Below are 26,742 nucleotides of genomic sequence, written 5' to 3'. Positions count from 1 at the left end.
GACAGGAGGTGTACGAATAAGTCTGTGTGAATCATTTCATGTCACTTTTAGAGGTAACACCAAAAGCACATTGATGAAAGATGTGTAAGGGCAGGATTCCTCTTTACAGACAAATCAGCTTTGGGGACATTAGACCAGATCAACTCCCCCCACAAAAGTAAAAAGCAGAGAATATAAAAACTTTTTAGGGGTCATATCGAAAGCATTTAGGGCAATCCTGTTGACAAAAGGTGTATGGGTACTCTTTTTAGTCATGTCAGCATTGGTGGCATAAGAGCTGGTGCCCTTAGACCCCCCTACAAAGTACAGAAACGAAAAAGACAAAATATAGTGAAAGGCAGATAGGACATGTGGTCTCCAGGAAGCTTGATGCAGTGCAGTCCTGCTTTAGTAGATTAATGAAATCTGTTTCATGAGCGTATTATGGGGATACCTAGTCAATTGTACAACTGAATGCATTCAATTGAAATATGTCTTCCGCATTTAACCCTGAATTAGAGAGGTGCGGGGGGCTGCCACAATCGACATCCATGGCGATCGCCATCCTCAACATCCTATTGGTTACTGGCCCATCGCGCTAACCACTAGGCTACCTGCCGCCAAGTGAGCTCACGCTGGTCACATACACACACAGCAGAGCAAGCGCGTCACTCACCCGGGCAGCGGGCGCCAGTATCCCGTGGAGGACCGAGAGGAGAAATAACTAAATGCAGAGTACTACCGGGGCTGAAATACCGAGATCAGGCCAGGGTTCACAAAGCACCACAAAATATGAGCCTGCCCTGCCGCTATAGGCCAGGCCCAGATATGAACAGTCCACAGGGCAATTCAGGCAAATGCCAGATGGGCTGGTCCATCTTTAGCCCAGTGGGCCTGTCAATACTGTTTATTGTAAAAAAAAAATGCATAGAATAGTTGTTATCTGGCTAATAATTGGGGCCTCCAGGAAACAAATTAGCTGGAGTAAGGGCCTCGAAGGAAATAAATGGGCCAGTATGTTAGAAATGGGCCGATTTGTGGTCCCAGTCCATCCCTGCCTGGCCTGCCATCTGTTTAGATGGAACTGGGGGAGAAGTTAGGGTCTACTTACTGTACGCTTAGGTGATATGTTATGTGAGTGAGGTGACACTAGCTGCTGTTCACTGTAGATCTCAGGGCCATTTTTTTTACAACATCTGAGGGATCTTTTTAGAGCATTATGGGGCATATATTTTTCACATACCTCATTAAAATAGCATAACAGAATGTTGTTGTACATTTTTATGAGTGTTGATGATGTAATCCCTGTGTTGGCAGTGCAAGAGGAAACCTGCCTCTGCTATTATTTATGTTATGCAATATGTCCTTGTGTCCTTTAGATCATAGATCATCAATGTACATTAAGGTTTCATATGTCTATGTGCGAAGGAATTCAGACACTGCCAAAGGCCTACTATACTTTTGGACATGTATTACATTACATCGTGTTCATGAACAATAGTCTGAAGAAGCAAAATACGATTGAGCAGTTATGAGTGATTCTGTTTGAGGCTGTTGAATTCTGTGTGATTGCGTTACTGGTTATACTGAAGAGCTATACTGAAGACTATACCTCTAAGGCCTAAAAAGAACACATCAATAACCAACCAGTTATATGAAAGGAGACCTTTTATTCATAATATATTCATACTTGTACACAAGTAAAATAAAATGCATATCTATGATTCCATTGCAATCTCTGTAAAACACTTAGCCAGCCTTCTATTAGCCAATGCTACCTGTATCCATACTGTGATGAAAACAGAACTCAAACTGGGGAACAATAAACATTTGTCTTTACTGAAATACGTATAAACATAAAAAACATAACAGTACCCAACAAATGCATCACTTTTTTATAAATAATGGGGGGAGGGGATGAAAATCTATTTTTTAATAAACGTTCTTTGTGTGCGTTCAGCCGGCCCTCGGAATTCATGTTTTTTCCTATTTTTTCAGTGGTCTGTCTCAGCAGTCACTGTTGTTGCAGTAAAAGCTTTTTGAGAGGGAAATAGGAATAAGGAGAGTCTCCAAAGTGGTGTAGCTTAGACACGGTACAATAAAGTACATACAGAACAAACAATTTGGGCACCGATTTATTATATACATTAGATATGATGTGTTCTGTAAAGGCATCCATTTTGTTAAATTGTATTTTAACTTCTTTTGTAGTTTAACTTCAAGGACTTAGTCCTTGTTACCCTGGTAATGTGTCCAAACCTGACATCCTGGTTATCAGTCTCTAGGCTATTATTGGAGGTCAGAGGTCACTGCAGAAAGATTCTATTATTGTCATGAGCATTAATAACAATCTGGGAGTCCCAGCAATGTATATTTAGCATGTGATCTAATCCCAGCCAGGCCCTAAGGTCCTAAGACATGGCCAACGAGAACCAGATCCAGATTATGGACATGAAGAGAGAACTCAGCGCCACCTGCATTGTAGATCCATGGCCTTTGAGACACTGGGCGTCAGATTTTGGCTTTTTAGTGCACTTCTTTTTCTTCCTGGTTGGGGCTGTAGAAGGTTCCAGGTCTTCAATTTGAACCAATGACTGGTCAAGGTTGTTGGACAGGGTCCCCAGTGGCCCGTCGTTGAGACTCTGCTTATTCCGGATGGTCTCGTTTTTCGTTCGCTCCTGCTCTCTGAATTTGGTCTTGGATATGTTCTCCTTCTCCTTGAGGGGGTTGTTGGTGATCTGACGGCTGTTGTAAGATGAGGGGTCAGCGATCGTTTTCCCGGAGATGATAGAGGACTTATCGTTGTCTGGAAGACAACATCTGGGAATTCCATCTCCCAGAGGATTTTCAGTGGAGGGGAATTTTCCGGAACGCGGCTTGGAGCTGAAGAGCTGGGTCTGGATCTGGGGTGTCTCCACACACCCTTCCAGGTCGTTACTCTTCAGCCGTTTCAGGTCCTTCCCGAACAATTCCAAGGGGACGTTACATTCGAGCTCAGAGCTGGAGCCCTTGAAGCGTTTGAACCAGTCCCATAGGGTACTGGCCCGACAGTCACACACCCACTGGTTCCCATTGAGGCGCAGGTATTGCAGGGACACCAGCGGGTCCATGGTCTCCCCGGTCAGCACGGTAAGGTTGTTGTAGAACAGGAACAGCGTGGTCAGCTTCCCCAGGTCGCTGAATGCCCTCGGCTGGACGTAGATGACCCGGTTCTGGTGCAGCAGCAGGCGGTCAAGGTTGATGAGGCCGCGCAGCATGTGGTCCGACACGGTCTTGATCTTGTTGTTGTGCAGGAACAGATAGGTGAGGTTGGCCAGGTCCAGGAAGGTGTCGTTGTGCAGGGCCAGCAGGTTATTGTCCTGCAGGTAGAGGTACTGCAGGGAGAACAGTCCCTGGAACGCTCCGACAGGTAACTCCGACAGGCCGCACCTGTGCAGGTGGAGGGTGTGAAGCTTGGACAGACCCCTGAAGGCTGTGGGGCTGATGATCCTCAGGTTACTGTTGTCCCCAATGTCCAGCTCCTCTAGCCGCTCCAGACCGTAGAAGGCCCCGGCCTCAATGTGGCTGATATTGTTGGAGTACATCCAGAGAACGGTAAGGTTGTGCACGGAGCTGAAGCTGGTGGAGCGGACCACGGTCAGCTTGTTGCTCTGGAGAAATATACGCTGGCTCCGCACAGGGATCTCGGTAGGAATGGAGAACAGTCCTTGCTGCTGGCAGGCCACGGTGGGCCGTGGCTCGCTGTAACACACACATTTGGCCGGGCAGCCATCCACTCCTCGAGGCACCAGGTTTAACCACACAACCAGGAACAGGAGACGCCCCCCTGGAGGGAGGGAGGGAGGGAGGGAGGGAGGGAAAGAGAGAGACAGAAGGGGAAAGAGGGGGAGGGGGAGAAAGAGAGAAAGAGGGTCAGTTTTACAAACTACGTAAAAAATACTTCATCTTCATCAATGTTTCTCCTAGAAGGTTTCTAAATGTGATGTTTGTCATTTTAACACCTCTGCCTATCTCTTGATTGGTTTTTGATTGTTATTTCCTGTAAAGCAAATCAGCAATATTGCTCTCTGGTAGCAATGGTAATCTTCTGCAATCAGACATTGCCCTAAGATATTCAAATTTTTGCATCAGTACATATCCCTTCCCTCAAATCACCAATGCAGTGCTTTCCTTCACATTTACAAATGGCATATATACAGTTTAAGCAACATTCACATTCAAATCCAGTATACCAGGGCCCTCTGAAGGGAAATAGCTCTCTTTTTACTAGTGATGCAGTGTGTCTGTAAAGAGAGAGCATTCGGTGGTTATTTGGCCCTGGGGACCTATTTCCTCCCTGCTATTGACGCAAGCATGAAGCCCCGGGCAATCGAGGAGAGGGGTCCCGAGAAGCTGATTCATTAAATATGGGTGGGTCGATTTTATGCAGAATTAGCCAGCGCTAATAGGTTGGACATAACTAATGGCATCCTAGAGATTTCTGACCTTTTGACATTTATCGTGTCGCGTAAAGATACGTGTAGTGGGGCTTGGTGCTGGTTGCCAGGGTGGAGAGCTGACCTAGGTTCAAATATTGTGTTTGACTGAGCTTGTCTGTTGCAATATACAGTGGCTCGTGAAAGTATTCACCCCCCTTGGCATTTTTCCTATTTTGTTGCCTTACAACCTGGAATTAAAATAGATTTTGGGGGGGATTTGTATCTTTTGATTTACACAACATGCCTACCATGTCGAAGATGCGAAATATTCTCCCCCCAACAATGTTCTATCTCTACCTAACAATAGAACAATGTTCTAGCTCTAACCTAACAATATAACAATGTTATATATATAACCTACAATAGAACAATGTTCTATCACTAACCTAACAATAGAACAATGTTCTATCTCTAACCTAACAATAGAACAATGTTCTAGCTCTAACCTAACAATAGAACAATGTTATATCTTTAACCTAACAGTAGAACAATGTTCTATCTCTAACGTAACAGTAGAACAATGTTCTATATATAACCTAACAATAGAACAATTTTATATCTCTAACCTAACAAAAGATACATGTTCTAGCTCTAACCTAACAATCGAACAATGTTCTATATATAACCTACAATGGAACAATTTCCTAGCTCTAACCTAACACTAGAACAATGTTCTATATATAACCTAACAATAGAACAAGGTTCTATATATAACCTAACAATGGAACAATGTTCTATCTCTAACCTAACAGTAGAACAATGTTCTATCTAACCTACAATAGAACAATGTTCTAGCTCTAACTTAACAATGGAACAATGTTATATATATAACCTACAATGGAACAATGTTCTATCTCTAACCTAACAATGTAACTTTAAGCATCAGCTGTCAGAGCAGCTCACAGATCACTGCACCTGTACATAACCCATCTGTAAATAGCCCATCCAACTACCTCATCCCCATATTGCTATTTATTTTAAAAAATTGCTCCTTTGCACCCCAGTATCTCTACTTGCACAATCATCTTCTGCACATCTATCACTCCAGTGTTTAATTGCTAAATTGTAATTACTTCGCCACTATGGCCGGTTTATTGCCTTACCTCCCTAATCTTACCTCATTTGCACACAATGTATATAGATTTTTTTTCTATTGTGTTATTGACTGTACGTTTGTTTATGTGTAACTCCGTGTTGTTGTTTGTGTCGCACTGCTTTGCTTTATCTTGGCCAGGTTGCAGTTGTAAATGAGAACTTGTTCTCAACTGGCCTACCTGGTTAAATAAAGGGGAAATAAATAAAAAAACATGCAGACACAGTACAGATACAAGTACAGATATTTCACTAATTCATCAAAGGCAGATCAAAGTGTGACAGCAGGCGAGTCCGAATCCAATATGCCATGTCAGGTGGCAGGTGGCAGTGCCAAATATTGCCCAAATCTCAGTGAATCCGACCCTAGCCCCTATCATAAGTGAGGATTTCCATTCCCAGCTGCCACAACCATCACTGGAATCCCAGGCTCTCTGCCGTGACAGGTAGTGAAGTACTGGAAAATGCATGAGTTTTACCCCTCCCGTCCTCTCCATCCCTCTATCTCTTTTCTCCTCTTCTTCCTCCCCTGCCTCCCTCCATTCCCCGTCCCTCTCTCTGCCTCTCCCTCTCAACTCCTCGCTCCCTCTCACTTTTTCTACCACACCCTCTCCCTCCCTCTCCCATCCCTCCATCCTGCCTTCCTGCTGTTCATGCAGCAGTAGCAGCTCATCCCTGGCCCTTGTTAAATGGAGGCTGTGGTGTGGCCTGACAGCAGCCCTCTGTTGCACTTTCCCTCCAACCTCCCTGCTCAACCTTCAGTCAGATATATTCTGCCACCGGAAAGCTGTCAAGAGTTTTCTTCCACTACTCTTTCGTTCTGCATCGCATCACTTTTTTTCTGTTCCCTCCCAGTCACAGCTCCTACTTTCCTAACAATAGCAATTTATATATATATATGTATTTATTTTACCACTGCAGATAGAGCACTCTTTGTATCTACTCACTGTATGTTCACTCACTGTCTTATTTGTTATGTTCATTAACAGGCTACGTCCGCTTTATTTCGGATATCCGGTATTCTGTGCTCCCGGCGTAATTTTATCTTCATTAGCATCTTCTGACACTAAGCAAGTCAGATGTCCTCAGGTTTTTCTTCACCAATTATTTTTCTATATATGGTACTATATCAATTGCCTCGCCATTAGTTCCTGTCAAAACAAATGAACAATCCAAAGCCATTTTGCACTCATCACGTTGACCTCTTTGGACTTTGTTTTTATTGTGCTTACTCTTCTGTGATTAAAGTGCTACTTTTCCCTCTGGTCTTTCAGAATGACCTCTGTTTGATTTGATAGTTCACAGAAGTTCTCTCACCTTCTTCTTTTGGGAATTACACCATGTCTCAAAACATTGTCAACGATGTAAAAGTTTGCACTCACACGCAGTATTGACCTGCTAAGTCTACTAAACTGTACGTCCTGACCTATCTACCGACCTCTGGTTGTTCCCTCACCTGTTACCTTTGGGAGTTTCTCTTATTTATCACAACATTCTTGCTAATAGTTTGCCCTCGCTATTGAGCTGTTGGGTATATCAAACTCTATCTTTCAACTGTTCTGCTCAATTCCAATCAACTTTACAGTGCTGATATACTAATGTAAAATATTTATGTGGCTAAACTGACATAATGAATGCATATACAGTACCAGTCAAAGGTTTGGACACACCCACTCATGCAAGGGTTTTTCTTTATGTTTACTGTTTTCTACATGGTAGAATAATAGTGAAGACATCAAAACTATGAAATAACACACATGGAATCATGTAGTAACAAAAGACATCACCGTGTCTTTGTGAGACGCAGAGTAGGTGAACAGATGATCTCTGCATATGTGTGGTTCCCACCGTGAAGCATGGAGGAGGAGATGTGATTATGTGGGGGTGCTTTGCTGGTGACATTGTCTGTGATTTATATCAAGGCACACTTAACCAGCATGGCTACCACAGCATTCTGCAGCGATACGCCATCCCATCTGGTTGCGCTTAGTGGGACTATCATTCATTTTCCAACAGTACAATGACCCAAAACACACCTCCAGGCTGTGTAAGGGTTATTTGACCAAGAAGCAGAGTGATGGTGCTGCATCAATGACTTGGCCTCCACAATCACCCAACCTCAACCCAATTGAAATGGTTTGGGATGAGTTGGACCGCAGAGTGAAGGAAAAGCAGCCAACAAGTGCTCCTTTAAAACTGTTGGAAAAGCATTCCTCATGAAGCTGGTTGAGAGAATGCCAAGAGTGTGCAAAGCTGTTATCAGGGCAAAGGGTGGCTATTTGAAGAATCTTAGATATAAAACATATTTTGATTTGTTTAACACTTTTTTGGTTACTACTTGATTCCATATGTGTTATTTCATAGTTTTGATTGCATTGTAGAAAATAGTACAAATAGAGTTAAACCCTTGAATGAGTAGGTGTGTCCAAACTTTTGACTGGTACTGTATAACATTGTACTGGTGGAAACAAATAACAAAACATCTATTTATCTTTATCTTATTTTGCCAACTTTGGTTTCAACATGTTATCTCCCCATCTGTTGTGTCTAACTACAGTCCTGACACACCAACAGTCACAAATCCAAATCTCTAGTGTTCCAGTAAACTGGCATCTCTGTCCCTCTTGAAAAGTCCATTATGGTCTAACAACAATCTTAACTCTGTCTAAGATGAGACAAGAACCTCTTTGTCTTGCGGCGGCCAGACTTCCTTCCAAGCTCTTTATAAACTAACGCACATTGACTCAGGCTCTCCTGCATGTTTGAGAAGCACTTTTCCTCACAAAGGCTGAGTGCTAAATGGCAGCCTATTTCCTGTGTAGTGAATGACTTTGGACCAGAGCCATATGGATCCTGGTGAAAAATAGTGAACTATATATAGAACAGGGTGCCATTTGAGACAAAGACTGGCAGACAGACAGGGAGATAGACAGAGAGACAGACAGGGAGACAGACAGGGAGATAGACAGAGGCAGACAGGGAGATAGACAGAAAGGGAGGCAGACAGAGACACAGACAGAGAGACAGACAAAGAGGCAGACAGAGAGACAGACAGGGAGGCAGACAGAGAGGCAGAGAGACAGACATACACAGAGACAGACAAAGAGGCAGACAGAGAGACAGACAGGAAGACAGAACGAGAGGTAGACAGAGAGGTAGACAGAGAGGTAGACAGAGAGACAGACAGGGAGACAGAAAGAGAGCCAGACAGAGAGCCAGACAGAGAGGCAGACAGGGAGGTAGACAGAGAGGCAGACAGGGAGGCAGACAGAGTGGAGGCAGATAGATAGACAGACAGAGAGGCAGACAGAGAGACAGACAGAGGGAAATAAAGAGACAGACAGAGAGACAGACATAGATACAGACAGGGAGGGATACAGAGAGGGACACAGGGAGACAGAGGTAGAGATATGCCCAGACAGTTAACAACCTAGTGATGAATGGCAGACATCAAGGTTGCTCCTCACTCGTCTAATTGTGTTATTTGCCAAAACAAAAAGAACAATGTGGGAGAACAGAAAACACTTGCGATAATAGCAAGGTGTGAGGAGGGTCGAGGAGGACAGAAGTGGGAGCAGCCAGAGAGAGGTGTTTACTTAACGCAGCAGTGCATGACTAGCCTGACACCCTCCCGGCTCATTTGCATACGTCCCTGGCAGTGTGTTTCTGTGTGTGTGTGTGTGTGTGTGTGTGTGTGTGTGTGTGTGTGTGTGTGTATGTGTGTATGTGTGTGTGTGTGTGTGTGTGTGTGTGTGTGTGTGTGTGTGTGTGTGTGTGTGTGTGTGTGTGTGTGTGTGTGTGTGTGTGTGTGTGTGTGTGTGTGTGTGTGTGTGTGTGTGTGTGTGTGTGTGTGTGTGTGTGTGTGTGTGTTTGCGTCTTCACTACTTCACTACTCCAGGCCCATCCGGTGCTTTGTCTCAGCATGATTGAGGCATCCCAATCTGACCCAGCGACCCGGCCAAGTGCCCTGAGAGCACAAAAGGGCATGTAGGGACAGGGGATCCACAGGGTCTGCACTTCGTCACGCAGGCTTTACTTTGAAGAGAAATAGATTGGGCCCAGATGGGTAACATGACAGTGTTTTCCCTTAGCTGAGAGGAGAAGGGAAGAGAAGTCTCTCTAGGAAATGTATCACACAGTTCATCTCAGGGGATGCAATGGCCTCTTTCCACTCACACAGCGTTAGGGATTCTTGTTGCTGTGTGGAATTTAACCTGTTCCAAATATAGTCGAGATCTGTGTACTTTAGGCTGTTTGATTGTTGAAAATGCATTCATGCATACAAATGCAGCCTAAAATCATGTATAAATCAATAAGCCATGTTCTCAAAGCGCTGTCACAAAGTGGTTGTAAACCCAAGTGATTGTGTATGGTGATAAAGTGCATTACAACCATTGCCGGCTGTCATACTAGGACCAACAGCTTTGACTGGTGGCATTTACTCTTTCAAGGGGAATTCACTTAGTATACGGCATAATGGGAAACCGGATTTGAAGAGTTGGTACCGCTCCTAAATGCTTCCCCCTTTAACACGGATGGAACTATAGTTCCTAATGTCTTCCCCCATGAACATATGCAGCGACAGAGCTACAGTTCCTAAATGTTTCCCTGGCATGAACATACACAGAGATAGAACTACAGTTCCTAAATGTTTCCCTGGCATGAACATACACAGAGATAGAACTACAGTTCCTAAATGTTTCCCTGGCATGAACATACACAGAGATAGAACTACAGTTCCTAAATGTTTCCCTGGCATGAACATACACAGAAATAGAACTACAGTTCGTAAATGTTTCCCTGGCATGAACATACACAGAGATAGAACTACAGTTCCTAAATGTTTCCCTGGCATGAACATACACAGAGATAGAACTACAGTTCCTAAATGTTTCCCTGGCATGAACATACACAGAGATAGAACTACAGTTCCTAAATGTTTCCCTGGCATGAACATACACAGAGATAGAACTACAGGTCCTAAATGTTTCCCTGGCATGCACATACACAGAGATAGAACTACAGTTCGTAAATGTTTCCCTGGCATGCACATACACAGAGATAGAACTACAGTTCCTAAATGTTTCCCTGGCATGAACATATGTGACTCATGTCAGGAAAATAGGCGTATGCCACTACTTTACGGGATTGACATTTGAATGTTAACAGGTATGTTTTATCAAAATGCATTTTCCGGCAGCAATGCATTCTGGAACATGCAAACTTTTACGTGCATTAATAACATACCTGTATGCCATCTGTAAATATAAATAAAATTGTTAAATTACGAGCAAAGTTGGTTTAGCCACGGAAAAAAGGCAGGAACCTTCCCGCTAGTCATAATTATCCCGATAACGATACATATCACGATATAGCACATTTTCTGTAAATTCAAAGAAAAAATAGTTTCTATAAAATGACCACATGTAAAGGCCTATTTCTTATTACATTTTGAAATATAGTCAACAAATAAAAGGTACTTAGTCATAATGTACTTAGTCATATTTGATTATTTCTCCTTTCATTTGGAACCTTTGTGCAAATGTTCAATTAAGCATGTAGCAAAAATTAAATATTGATGTATAAGATCTGAAAAGGTAAATAGAAAACAAAATAAGTATGTTATTTTGGCATTAATATGTGTAACATATCAATTTTCATTTGGTACCTTGGGTCGATTGTTAGCACCAACTCACGAAACCCCTGTTTCTCGACCGTGTAAATTGGGGCCATGTCTTTGCAGATGTAAGTTGTAATGGCAGCTGTTATCTCCTTCCATCTTCATGATACTTTGCCATATGATGTGCTGCGGACAAAAGCCTCTTGCAACCTCTGAGTCGGGGGTTTGTTTTGAGCACTTGACTGTACTTTATTGGGTCTCACCCGTAGACTCTCTCCGTACTGTTTCACATGATTCTTGCGTAGGTGGTAAAAGAGGTTAGTGGTGTTTGAGCCTGTTGTCGGGACCGGCCTGCGGCATATTTTGCAGAGGACGATTTTCTGGTCCGTGTCAGACTTTTCATGCCCAAACCACGTCCATGCGACCGAAGTAGCCCATCTTTTAGGTACGAGCTCCGTGTCACCTTGCTCTGTGTCACGTTCACTCTCCTCCATGTTTGTTTGTGTTGTAAATTTCCTTCCACAAGAACGCAAAGCGTCGTCCAATTGATAAAAAATATTGCCGTAAAGAGTGTGATTTGTGACACAACGAAATAAACGAAAGAGCATAATTTGAAACAAAATACATTTTTCTATCGTCACACGATATACAGTATATCATCACATCGCCCAGCCCTAACATGGGCTGCTCAGTATGTGTAGGTAGTCCATTCTAAAGCAGCTATTTTGAAAGATATCATGAAGAGTCGTGTTTTGACATCAGTGGAATGCCCGGTGGAAGCAGAGCATGATAGCTATGAAGATGGAGAAAATTCTGGCGTTTGATTACAAATAATGCGGAGGGAGTCTAAAATAAAACACACAGAAGAAGGCTGTTGTATAAAACTCCTGTCTCCGGAGGATATCTTCAAACTAAGGTCAACCATGGCTTCCATGAAAGAGAGGGAGAAGCGTTCATCCATGTATACGGATAAGAGTATAACTAGCTACATTTTCAGATATTATACATTTCTAATTTAGTCAGAAAGTATTTTCAATAGAAGTTAAAGAGTATGTTAGCTACCTAGCTACCTTTAGCTGGTTGGCTTGCTAGCTAACTTTAAGTATATGATCTGTTTTAGTAATATTAATCGTATGTCAGAGCCATTTGCATTGCTAGTTATAGCGTAATGTTAGCTAGCTAGCTAACATTGAACCTAGTTTGTTAGCTTTAGCTACCAGCAGATTCATGCAAAGTAGTAACCTTATGAGTTGGGATTATGGTTCATTGTTTAGCTAGCTAGCTACATGTCTAATTAGAAGACTCCACTATGCAAGTAACCATTTCACTTTACTGTTTACACCTTCTGTATCCTGTGCATGTGACAAATACCCTTTTTTATTTGATATAATGTGTGTTTATCAGAGACGGTAATGTGAAGAACAAAATGACCTTCACCAAAGTCAAATTAGGATATAACACTAGGCCAACGAGACAGTGTCCAAGTTCTAAACTTCTCCAGTAGAATGCCCTGCTTTTATTTCATCGCACTGACAACTGTAAGCTATTTTCTGTAATTAGCTCGCCATTTACTTGTAAATAATGATCTTGTTGTGAGTTTATTTTCCTGTAATAACGAATTCAAATAAGCTAAAGTTAAGACATTGTCCGCTATATGAGATGGAAATTTTTAACGTTAGCTTGCTAGCTAACAAGCTAGAAAGGAACCAAAACATTGTTTAGAAATATGCTTTTAATTGCCTGGTTTGCTAGAATGACATTTACTAAATTCATTTTTGAACGGATGGGTTGATTGGTGTTAAATACACCAGTTATGCTATCTTGGACCACCAGGCTGCTGATGTCATGCAGCCTGTCGTTGTCATAATGACAACAACAAGTTTGATGTCGGACGACAATAGAATGTTCATGATGTCACTGCGACAACTGTCTACAGACATGTTGATAGACGTAGTATAAACCAGCCTTTAATCTTGGAATCTTCAGTCGTTTAGTACACTACAGTACTCACTCTGTTTAACACATGGCCTCACATGTGAATTCTTAAAGAGATGGGTGGGACTAAGGCTTAAGTGGATGTGAACAATGCTGAATGGGTGTAGACAAAGAAGAGCTCTGCAGTAGGTGTACCAAAACATTCAAGGGCCATTTTTTCAAAAGTGGGGTTACAAGTTTATCAACATTCAAAGCAGAATTACTTTACCATTGTTCCTCAACTGTAGTGTATGATATACCATATTCTAGCTCAGAGTCAACTCTTTTATCTAATATAAAAAACACAATTAAACATTTTGCTACGTAAGACCGAATCGAGCCGGTCGTTCACATACGCAGGGATAGAACTACAGTTCCTAAATGTTTCCCTGACATGAATATATGCAGGTTGAGAACAGGCCATCTAACAGCACATATAGCTATGTGTATCCTGATCAGGCTGTTAAGGGTAAGATCGTTTATAACTAGCTTTGGAGTGGTAGCCCTTGTGGTGTGCGTATTTGTTTGTGTGTGTGTGTGTGTGTGTGTGTGTGTGTGTGTGTGTGTGTGTGTGTGTGTGTGTGTGTGTGTGTGTGTGTGTGTGTGTGTGTGTGTGTGTGTGTGTGTGTGTGTGTGTGTGTGTGTGTGTGTGTGTGTGTGTGTGTGTGTGTGTGTGTGTGCGAGCGCCTGCATTTGCGTTTGTACGTGCATGTATGTGTGAGTGTTTATGTTTGTGTTTGCACTCATGTGTGTTTCTGGGAGAGCCCATGGTCTAGTATGCAGACAAGGACACAATTAGCGGAGCGGCAGAGGGACAGATCAGGTCCTGTCTGCCACACATCTGCCACAACACTCATCTCATCCAGACAGATGGCTCATGAATAACTGAGGAAACCGGAGGTCGGCGGGAGAGAGAGACAAAAGAGAGAAAGAAGGGAGCAACTGTGTGTGTGTGTGTGTGTGTGTGTGTGTGTGTGTGTGTGTGTGTGTGTGTGTGTGTGTGTGTGTGTGTGTGTGTGTGTGTGTGTGTGTGTGTGTGTGTGTGTGTGTGTGTGTGTGTGTGTGTGTGTGTGTGTGTGTGTGTTTGGTTTTACTATCCTTGTGGGGACCAGAAGTCCTCACAAGGATGTTAAAACAAGGGAAATGATATGCGAGAGGTGAGAAGAGAAAACATTAAATAAATACAAGATTGTCAACTACTTGGATTGCTCATCAGTCGTAAAATAGGAAACATGAAACAATTGAACTATCGAGGGACAAAATGTCAGGGCTGAAGTCGGAAAAACATGTAAGAACTAAAAACCTCTCGACCTGGCATTCAACCAACCCTCACTGCAAATTATGATCACTTTGACATGTGATTTGAAGTCTCTTCCATACAGTTCTCTCTCTGCCCCCTCAATCCCACCGGCATTGCCACTTCGCACATTACAGAATGTATCATGCAAGCAATGTGAGATGAAAGTAATGCAGGCCTCAGTCGAGTGCGTGTGTGTGTGTGTGGGGTGGGGGGCTTCCCAATGCACTCTCCAAACCCCAAAGGAGCCAGCATAGAAGAGTCGGCCTATATCATGTGGTTGGACCATAGAGTTCGTAGCCCTTAGCACATCTCTCTACTTTAACAGCAAGCCTCATTCTGCATGGGCCTATTTCTTCAGTAAATGTAATATGCCATGCAGAAGCATGTAAGTATTACCTAAATATAGTTGCACAAATCCTACTGTTTTAGTATAGTTGCCATCTTCCAGATGTGAGTTTTAGGGAGATACTAAGCATTGCTTTTCTTTCTCTGTAAGAGCATAATTCTGGTATTGGCATAATAAATATTATTTTCTTCAGCATACAGTAACTTAAATATACCAGGTAGCAGTACAGAAGATACTGTATTAAGTATTGTTGTCAAGTGTTTGAAATGTATCACCAGGTAACTCTTTAGGGGGATACTGGGCAAAGGTGTTTGTCCATCTCTGTAAAAGCTTCGTTCTGCCTGGTCTATATCACGCAGGCAGAAACACCGAAGCTACATATCGGTAACTGCCAAAATAATGAAAACACTTGAGTAAATAAAGGAACACAAAGTACATTGAAAGCAGGTGCTTCCACACAGGTGTGGTTCCTGAGTTAATTAAGCAATTAACATCCCATTGGACGACAATGTGCCATGGCCGTCTCAGTGACCCGATCTCATCCTGATTTAACACTTTTGGGAGATTCTGGAGCAGCATCTGAGACAGCGTTTTCCACCACCATCAACAAAACACCAAATTATGGAATATCTCATGGAAGAATGGTGTCGCATCCCTCCAATAGTTCCAGACACTTGTAGAATCTATGCCAAGGTGCATTGAAGCTGTTCTGGCTCGTGGTGGCCGAACGCCCTATTAAGACGCTTTAGGTTGTTTCCTTTATTTTGGCAATTACATGTGCGATTATGACACATCAGCTAATGCATTTAGAGTGCTGGCCAGATGTGGAACGTGTCACCAGCAGCTCATAGGGGGCTACTAGGCACAGGTGTTAGTCCTCTTCTATCTGGGGACCACCGTTAATCATCATTTATATGAAGCCATCACATCTTAACCCTTAAAAAAACATACCCCTCCTCCCCAGCCAAAAATGAAATCACTGTCTCGCATTGCAGACTTTTATTAGCAATCAAGCCTCAATTTGAAATCTGTGAGGATGCCAGACCTGCAGGGTTGAGAGAATACATTACCCTGAAATAAACGAGAATGTGGACTAATGATTCACCGCTGTATTATCAGAGTGCCGTACCACCGGTAGTGTTCAATTAGGGCTGTGATAGGATAGCAATGCTAACACCTCTTGATTCAAAGTGTCTCGTGCGAGAGAAAGCCATGACAAGGTTCACTGATTCACTGACAATTGTCACACACGGTGCACACAGTTTGTGTGCATGACTTAGAATACTTAGAATACTTAGACTTAGAATATGGAATGTGTATGCTGCTGCTTTGTTGTTGGTCACAGTTATGCAGTGCAGCCAGCTAGCCCCTAGCCCCCAGACTAGACAACCAAGCAGTCCCAATGAAAGTAGTTAATCAAGCTGATATGAATCACAGTGAGATCTCTAACATTATCTACTCTGTTCAATTCTGACAGGTACATTACGGTACAATTCTAGTGTTCTAGTGTTTGGCACAGTTATGCAGTCAGTTAGAGGTTATTTAGAAATATTTTCTGTCCCAGAACAAACCAACCCAACAGGTCAAATCAAGTTGTTTGTTATGCTGATAGCATCGCATACACCTCCTTGTGTGAAGTGTTTCATCAAGATAGAGAAATAATCATAGACTATTTAGAAATGCTCTCTGTCCCAGACTCAAACAACCAAGAAGCCCAATAAAGTGGCACTTCGTACTGAAAAGAACCACATGCAGACCTCTAATACTATCTACTCTGTCTGCACCACATGGAGACCTCTAATACTATCTACCCTGTCTGCACCACATGCAGACCTCTAATACTATCTACTCTGTCTGCACCACATGCAGACCTCTAATACTATCTACTCTGTCTGCACCACATGCAGACCTCTAATACTATCTACTCTGTCTGCACCACATGCAGACCTCTAATACTATCTACTCTGTCTGCACCACATGGAGACCTCTAATACTATCTACTCTGTCTGCACCACAGGCAGACCTCTAATACTATCTACTCTGTCTGCACCACATGCAGACCTCTAATACTATCTACTCTGTCTGCACCACATGCAGACCTCTAATACTATCTACTCTGTCTGCACCACATGCAGACCTCTAATACTATCTACTCTGTCTGCACCACATGGAGACCTCTAATACTATCTACTCTGTCTGCACCACATGGAGACCTCTAATACTATCTACTCTGTCTGCACCACATGGAGACCTCTAATACTATCTACTCTGTCTGCACCACATGGAGACCTCTAATACTATCTACTCTGTCTGCACCACATGGAGACCTCTAATACTATCTACTCTGTCTGCACCACATGGAGACCTCTAATACTATCTACTCTGTCTGCACCACATGGAGACCTCTAATACTATCTACTCTGTCTGCACCACATGGAGACCTCTAATACTATCTACTCTGTCTGCACCACATGGAGACCTCTAATACTATCTACTCTGTCTGCACCACATGGAGACCTCTAATACTATCTACTCTGTCTGCACCACATGGAGACCTCTAATACTATCTACTCTGTCTGCACCACATGCAGACCTCTAATACTATCTACTCTGTCTGCACCACATGCAGACCTCTAATACTATCTACTCTGTCTGCACCACATGGAGACCTCTAATACTATCTACTCTGTCTGCACCACATGGAGACCTCTAATACTATCTACTCTGTCTGCACCACATGGAGACCTCTAATACTATCTACTCTGTCTGCACCACATGCAGACCTCTAATACTATCTACTCTGTCTGCACCACATGGAGACCTCTAATACTATCTACTCTGTCTGCACCACATGGAGACCTCTAATACTATCTACTCTGTCTGCACCACATGCAGACCTCTAATACTATCTACTCTGTCTGCACCACATGGAGACCTCTAATACTATCTACTCTGTCTGCACCACATGGAGACCTCTAATACTATCTACTCTGTCTGCACCACATGGAGACCTCTAATACTATCTACTCTGTCTGCACCACATGCAGACCTCTAATACTATCTACTCTGTCTGCACCACATGGAGACCTCTAATACTATCTACTCTGTCTGCACCACATGCAGACCTCTAATACTATCTACTCTGTCTGCACCACATGGAGACCTCTAATACTATCTACTCTGTCTGCACCACATGGAGACCTCTAATACTATCTACTCTGTCTGCACCACATGCAGACCTCTAATACTATCTACTCTGTCTGCACCACATGGAGACCTCTAATACTATCTACTCTGTCTGCACCACATGGAGACCTCTAATACTATCTACTCTGTCTGCACCACATGGAGACCTCTAATACTATCTACTCTGTCTGCACCACATGGAGACCTCTAATACTATCTACTCTGTCTGCACCACATGCAGACCTCTAATACTATCTACTCTGTCTGCACCACATGGAGACCTCTAATACTATCTACTCTGTCTGCACCACATGGAGACCTCTAATACTATCTACTCTGTCTGCACCACATGCAGACCTCTAATACTATCTACTCTGTCTGCACCACATGGAGACCTCTAATACTATCTACTCTGTCTGCACTACATGGAGACCTCTAATACTATCTACTCTGTCTGCACCACATGGAGACCTCTAATACTATCTACTCTGTCTGCACCACATGGAGACCTCTATTACTATCTACTCTGTCTGCACCACATGGAGACCTCTAATACTATCTACTCTGTCTGCACCACATGGAGATCTCTAATACTATCTACTCTGTCTGCACCACATGGAGACCTCTAATACTATCTACTCTGTCTGCACCACATGGAGACCTCTAATACTATCTACTCTGTCTGCACCACATGGAGACCTCTAATATTATCTACTCTGTCTGCACCACATGCAGACCTCTAATACTATCTACTCTGTCTGCACCACATGGAGACCTCTAATACTATCTACTCTGTCTGCACCACATGGAGACCTCTAATACTATCTACTCTGTCTGCACCACATGCAGACCTCTAATACTATCTACTCTGTCTGCACCACATGGAGACCTCTAATACTATCTACTCTGTCTGCACCACATGGAGACCTCTAATACTATCTACTCTGTCTGCACCACATGGAGACCTCTAATACTATCTACTCTGTCTGCACCACATGCAGACCTCTAATACTATCTACTCTGTCTGCACCACATGGAGACTTCTAATACTATCTACTCTGTCTGCACCACATGGAGACCTCTAATACTATCTACTCTGTCTGCACCACATGCAGACCTCTAATACTATCTACTCTGTCTGCACCACATGGAGACCTCTAATACTATCTACTCTGTCTGCACCACATGGAGACCTCTAATACTATCTACTCTGTCTGCACCACATGGAGACCTCTAATACTATCTACTCTGTCTGCACCACATGGAGACCTCTAATACTATCTACTCTGTCTGCACCACATGGAGACCTCTAATACTATCTACTCTGTCTGCACCACATGGAGACCTCTAATACTATCTATTCTGTCTGCACCACATGGAGACCTCTAATACTATCTACTCTGTCTGCACCACATGCAGACCTCTAATACTATCTACTCTGTCTGCACCACATGGAGACCTCTAATACTATCTACTCTGTCTGCACCACATGCAGACCTCTAATACTATCTACTCTGTCTGCACCACATGGAGACCTCTAATACTATCTACTCTGTCTGCACCACATGGAGACCTCTAATACTATCTACTCTGTCTGCACCACATGGAGACCTCTAATACTATCTACTCTGTCTGCACCACATGCAGACCTCTAATACTATCTACTCTGTCTGCACCACATGGAGACCTCTAATACTATCTACTCTGTCTGCACCACATGCAGACCTCTAATACTATCTACTCTGTCTGCACCACATGGAGACCTCTAATACTATCTACTCTGTCTGCACCACATGGAGACCTCTAATACTATCTACTCTGTCTGCACCACATGGAGACCTCTAATACTATCTATTCTGTCTGCACCACATGGAGACCTCTAATACTATCTACTCTGTCTGCACCACATGCAGACCTCTAATACTATCTACTCTGTCTGCACCACATGGAGACCTCTAATACTATCTACTCTGTCTGCACCACATGGAGACCTCTAATACTATCTACTCTGTCTGCACCACATGCAGACCTCTAATACTATCTACTCTGTCTGCACCACATGGAGACCTCTAATACTATCTACTCTGTCTGCACCACATGCAGACCTCTAATACTATCTACTCTGTCTGCACCACATGGAGACCTCTAATACTATCTACTCTGTCTGCACCACATGGAGACCTCTAATACTATCTACTCTGTCTACACCACATGGAGACCTCTAATACTATCTACTCTGTCTGCACCACATGGAGACCTCTAATACTATCTACTCTGTCTGCACCACATGCAGACCTCTAATACTATCTACTCTGTCTGCACCACATGGAGACCTCTAATACTATCTACTCTGTCTGCACCACATGCAGACCTCTAATACTATCTACTCTGTCTGCACCACATGGAGACCTCTAATACTATCTACTCTGTCTGCACCACATGCAGACCTCTAATACTATCTACTCTGTCTGCACCACATGGAGACCTCTAATACTATCTACTCTGTCTGCACCACATGGAGACCTCTAATACTATCTACTCTGTCTGCACCACATGCAGACCTCTAATACTATCTACTCTGTCTGCACCACATGGAGACCTCTAATACTATCTACTCTGTCTGCACCACATGCAGACCTCTAATACTATCTACTCTGTCTGCACCACATGGAGACCTCTAATACTATCTACTCTGTCTGCACCACATGGAGACCTCTAATACTATCTACTCTGTCTGCACCACATGCAGACCTCTAATACTATCTACTCTGTCTGCACCACATGGAGACCTCTAATACTATCTACTCTGTCTGCACCACATGGAGACCTCTAATACTATCTACTCTGTCTGCACCACATGCAGCCCTCTAATACTATCTACTCTGTCTGCACCACATGAAGACCTCTAATACTATCTACTCTGTCTGCACCACATGGAGACCTCTAATACTATCTACTCTGTCTGCACCACATGCAGACCTCTAATACTATCTACTCTGTCTGCACCACATGGAGACCTCTAATACTATCTACTCTGTCTGCACCACATGGAGACCTCTAATACTATCTACTCTGTCTGCACCACATGGAGACCTCTAATACTATCTACTCTGTCTGCACCACATGGTGACCTCTAATACTATCTACTCTGTCTGCACCACATGGAGACCTCTAATACTATCTACTCTGTCTGCACCACATGGAGACCTCTAATACTATCTACTCTGTCTGCACCACATGGAGACCTCTAATACTATCTACTCTGTCTGCACCACATGGAGACCTCTAATACTATCTACTCTGTCTGCACCACATGGAGACCTCTAATACTATCTACTCTGTCTGCACCACATGGAGCCCTCTAATACTATCTACTCTGTCTGCACCACATGGAGACCTCTAATACTATCTACTCTGTCTGCACCACATGGAGACCTCTAATACTATCTACTCTGTCTGCACCACATGGAGACCTCTAATACTATCTACTCTGTCTGCACCACATGCAGACCTCTAATACTATCTACTCTGTCTGCACCACATGGAGACCTCTAATACTATCTACTCTGTCTGCACCACATGGAGACCTCTAATACTATCTACTCTGTCTGCACCACATGCAGACCTCTAATACTATCTACTCTGTCTGCACCACATGGAGACCTCTAATAATATCTACTCTGTCTGCACCACATGGAGACCTCTAATACTATCTACTCTGTCTGCAGCACATGGAGACCTCTAATACTATCTACTCTGTCTGCATCACATGCAGACCTCTAATACTATCTACTCTGTCTGCACCACATGGAGACCTCTAATACTATCTACTCTGTCTGCACCACATGGAGACCTCTAATACTATCTACTCTGTCTGCACCAAATGGAGACCTCTAATACTATCTACTCTGTCTGCACCACATGCAGACCTCTAATACTATCTACTCTGTCTGCACCACATGGAGACCTCTAATACTATCTACTCTGTCTGCACCACATGCAGACCTCTAATACTATCTACTCTGTCTGCACCACATGGTGACCTCTAATACTATCTACTCTGTCTGCACCACATGGAGACCTCTAATACTATCTACTCTGTCTGCACCACATGCAGACCTCTAATACTATCTACTCTGTCTGCACCACATGGAGACCTCTAATACTATCTACTCTGTCTGCACCACATGGAGACCTCTAATACTATCTACTCTGTCTGCACCACATGGAGACCTCTAATACTATCTACTCTGTCTGCACCACATGCAGACCTCTAATACTATCTACTCTGTCTGCACCACATGGAGACCTCTAATACTATCTACTCTGTCTGCACCACATGGAGACCTCTAATACTATCTACTCTGTCTGCACCACATGCAGACCTCTAATACTATCTACTCTGTCTGCACCACATGGAGACCTCTAATACTATATACTCTGTCTGCACCACATGGAGACCTCTAATACTATCTACTCTGTCTGCACCACATGCAGACCTCTAATACTATCTACCCTGTCTGCACCACATGGAGACCTCTAATACTAACTACTCTGTCTGCACCACATGGAGACCTCTAATACTATCTACTCTGTCTGCACCACATGGAGACCTCTAATACTATCTACTCTGTCTGCACCACATGCAGACCTCTAATACTATCTACTGTGTCTGCACCACATGGAGACCTCTAATACTATCTACTCTGTCTGCACCACATGGAGACCTCTAATACTATCTACTCTGTCTGCACCACATGGAGATCTCTAATACTATCTTTTCTGTCTGCACCACATGGAGACCTCTAATACTATCTACTCTGTATGCACCACATGGAGACCTCTAATACTATCTACTCTGTCTGCACCACATGGAGACCTCTAATACTATCTACTCTGTCTGCACCACATGGAGACCTCTAATACTATCTACTCTGTCTGCACCACATGGAGACCTCTAATACTATCTACTCTGTCTGCACCACATGGAGACCTCTAATACTATCTACTCTGTCTGCACCACATGGAGACCTCTAATACTATCTACTCTGTCTGCACCACATGCAGACCTCTAATACTATCTACTCTGTCTGCACCACATGGAGACCTCTAATACTATCTACTCTGTCTGCACCACATGCAGACCTCTAATACTATCTACTCTGTCTGCACCACATGGAGACCTCTAATACTATCTACTCTGTCTGCACCACATGGAGACCTCTAATACTATCTACTCTGTCTGCACCACATGCAGACCTCTAATACTATCTACTCTGTCTGCACCACATGGAGACCTCTAATACTATCTACTCTGTCTGCACCACATGCAGACCTCTAACACTATCTACTCTGTCTGCACCACATGGAGACCTCTAATACTATCTACTCTGTCTGCACCACATGGAGACCTCTAATACTATCTACTCTGTCTGCACCACATGCAGACCTCTAATACTATCTACTCTGTCTGCACCACATGGAGACCTCTAATACTATCTACTCTGTCTGCACCACATGGAGACCTCTAATACTATCTACTCTGTCTGCACCACATGCAGCCCTCTAATACTATCTACTCTGTCTGCACCACATGAAGACCTCTAATACTATCTACTCTGTCTGCACCACATGGAGACCTCTAATACTATCTACTCTGTCTGCACCACATGCAGACCTCTAATACTATCTACTCTGTCTGCACCACATGGAGACCTCTAATACTATCTACTCTGTCTGCACCACATGGAGACCTCTAATACTATCTACTCTGTCTGCACCACATGGAGACCTCTAATACTATCTACTCTGTCTGCACCACATGGTGACCTCTAATACTATCTACTCTGTCTGCACCACATGGAGACCTCTAATACTATCTACTCTGTCTGCACCACATGGAGACCTCTAATACTATCTACTCTGTCTGCACCACATGGAGACCTCTAATACTATCTACTCTGTCTGCACCACATGGAGACCTCTAATACTATCTACTCTGTCTGCACCACATGGAGACCTCTAATACTATCTACTCTGTCTGCACCACATGGAGCCCTCTAATACTATCTACTCTGTCTGCACCACATGGAGACCTCTAATACTATCTACTCTGTCTGCACCACATGGAGACCTCTAATACTATCTACTCTGTCTGCACCACATGGAGACCTCTAATACTATCTACTCTGTCTGCACCACATGCAGACCTCTAATACTATCTACTCTGTCTGCACCACATGGGGACCTCTAATACTATCTACTCTGTCTGCACCACATGGAGACCTCTAATACTATCTACTCTGTCTGCACCACATGCAGACCTCTAATACTATCTACTCTGTCTGCACCACATGGAGACCTCTAATAATATCTACTCTGTCTGCACCACATGGAGACCTCTAATACTATCTACTCTGTCTGCAGCACATGGAGACCTCTAATACTATCTACTCTGTCTGCACCACATGCAGACCTCTAATACTATCTACTCTGTCTGCACCACATGGAGACCTCTAATACTATCTACTCTGTCTGCACCACATGGAGACCTCTAATACTATCTACTCTGTCTGCACCACATGGAGACCTCTAATACTATCTACTCTGTCTGCACCACATGCAGACCTCTAATACTATCTACTCTGTCTGCACCACATGGAGACCTCTAATACTATCTACTCTGTCTGCACCACATGCAGACCTCTAATACTATCTACTCTGTCTGCACCACATGGTGACCTCTAATACTATCTACTCTGTCTGCACCACATGGAGACCTCTAATACTATCTACTCTGTCTGCACCACATGCAGACCTCTAATACTATCTACTCTGTCTGCACCACATGGAGACCTCTAATACTATCTACTCTGTCTGCACCACATGGAGACCTCTAATACTATCTACTCTGTCTGCACCACATGGAGACCTCTAATACTATCTACTCTGTCTGCACCACATGCAGACCTTTAATACTATCTACTCTGTCTGCACCACATGGAGACCTCTAATACTATCTACTATGTCTGCACCACATGGAGACCTCTAATACTATCTACTCTGTCTGCACCACATGCAGACCTCTAATACTATCTACTCTGTCTGCACCACATGGAGACCTCTAATACTATATACTCTGTCTGCACCACATGGAGACCTCTAATACTATCTACTCTGTCTGCACCACATGCAGACCTCTAATACTATCTACTCTGTCTGCACCACATGGAGACCTCTAATACTAACTACTCTGTCTGCACCACATGGAGACCTCTAATACTATCTACTCTGTCTGCACCACATGGAGACCTCTAATACTATCTACTCTGTCTGCACCACATGCAGACCTCTAATACTATCTACTGTGTCTGCACCACATGGAGACCTCTAATACTATCTACTCTGTCTGCACCACATGGAGACCTCTAATACTATCTACTCTGTCTGCACCACATGGAGATCTCTAATACTATCTTTTCTGTCTGCACCACATGGAGACCTCTAAAACTATCTACTCTGTCTGCACCACATGGAGACCTCTAATACTATCTACTCTGTCTGCACCACATGGAGACCTCTAATACTATCTACTCTGTCTGCACCACATGGAGACCTCTAATACTATCTACTCTGTCTGCACCACATGGAGACCTCTAATACTATCTACTCTGTCTGCACCACATGGAGACCTCTAATACTATCTACTCTGTCTGCACCACATGGAGACCTCTAATACTATCTACTCTGTCTGCACCACATGCAGACCTCTAATACTATCTACTCTGTCTGCACCACATGGAGACCTCTAATACTATCTACTCTGTCTGCACCACATGGAGACCTCTAATACTATCTACTCTGTCTGCACCACATGGAGACCTCTAATACTATCTACTCTGTCTGCACCACATGGAGACCTCTAATACTATCTACTCTGTCTGCACCACATGGAGACCTCTAATACTATCTACTCTGTCTGCACCACATGGAGACCTCTAATATTATCTACTCTGTCTGCAATCTCTGCATCTGTCTGAAAGGTTCATTACCGTACCATTCTAGTGTTTTGGCACCAAACTGTTTCAGACTGGTATTTGTTTTCTGCTTAACATTTAGAGACTGTTAACAAATGTTTTCTGCCCAGAATAAACAAGCCAGCAGCCCACATTATCTACTCTGTCTGCAATCTCTACATCAACATGACAGGTTAATTATGTCTTTGGCACCATTTTAGACTGGCACTTGTTATTTTCTTCATTGTCTTGGGCATAGTTATGCAGTTAGTTAGCCTATTTAGAAACGGTTTAAGCCGCAGAAGACCAATAAAACAGTTGTTCATGCTTAAAAAGGCATTACAGTCAGACCTTTAACATTATGTACTTCGTCCAGAACACTTTGATAGGATCATTACCGCAAAATTCTAGGGTTTGGCGTTTGGCACCTAGTCGTTTAAGAATGCCACTTCTTGTCTGCTCGTCAACAACAGAGAGGGAAGTCGAGATGGACTCTGTTTGCGGTCGGGTTACAAATTGGAGGACAATAAATCAAACAAGGCACTAACTCTCGACCTACACACTAAATCTCATCCACTTCTTAAGTGTTCAATTTACAGAGCATTGTGAGCGGTAGACGGTGGTAGAATTTCCTGGTTGCAAGCTGCTTCAACTCTTTCTCTGGAGCTCAACGTGATCTTTCAACCCCTTATTTTCTCTTACAGGATGGAAGCATTAAAAGTGTGCAGTACCAGCCATTTTAAAAGTTACAG

General features: G+C 43.3%; 1 protein-coding gene across 1 annotated transcript in view; it reads right to left on the bottom strand.

The window, feature by feature from the left end:
• Positions 1-1,629: 1,629 nt before the first annotated feature.
• The window catches only part of rtn4r (reticulon 4 receptor), an 88,652-nt gene continuing 63,539 nt past the window's right edge, over positions 1,630-26,742 (bottom strand). The window contains exon 2 of the mRNA XM_071352335.1: positions 1,630-3,805. Coding sequence (XP_071208436.1) covers positions 2,391-3,805 — 1,415 coding nt within the window. The 3' untranslated portion in view covers positions 1,630-2,390. The remainder of the gene's footprint in view (positions 3,806-26,742) is intronic.

Source organism: Salvelinus alpinus, chromosome 19 (assembly GCF_045679555.1).
Source record: "Salvelinus alpinus chromosome 19, SLU_Salpinus.1, whole genome shotgun sequence".
Lineage (NCBI taxonomy): Eukaryota > Metazoa > Chordata > Actinopteri > Salmoniformes > Salmonidae > Salvelinus > Salvelinus alpinus.
This window is presented reverse-complemented; position numbering and strand designations above follow the sequence as displayed.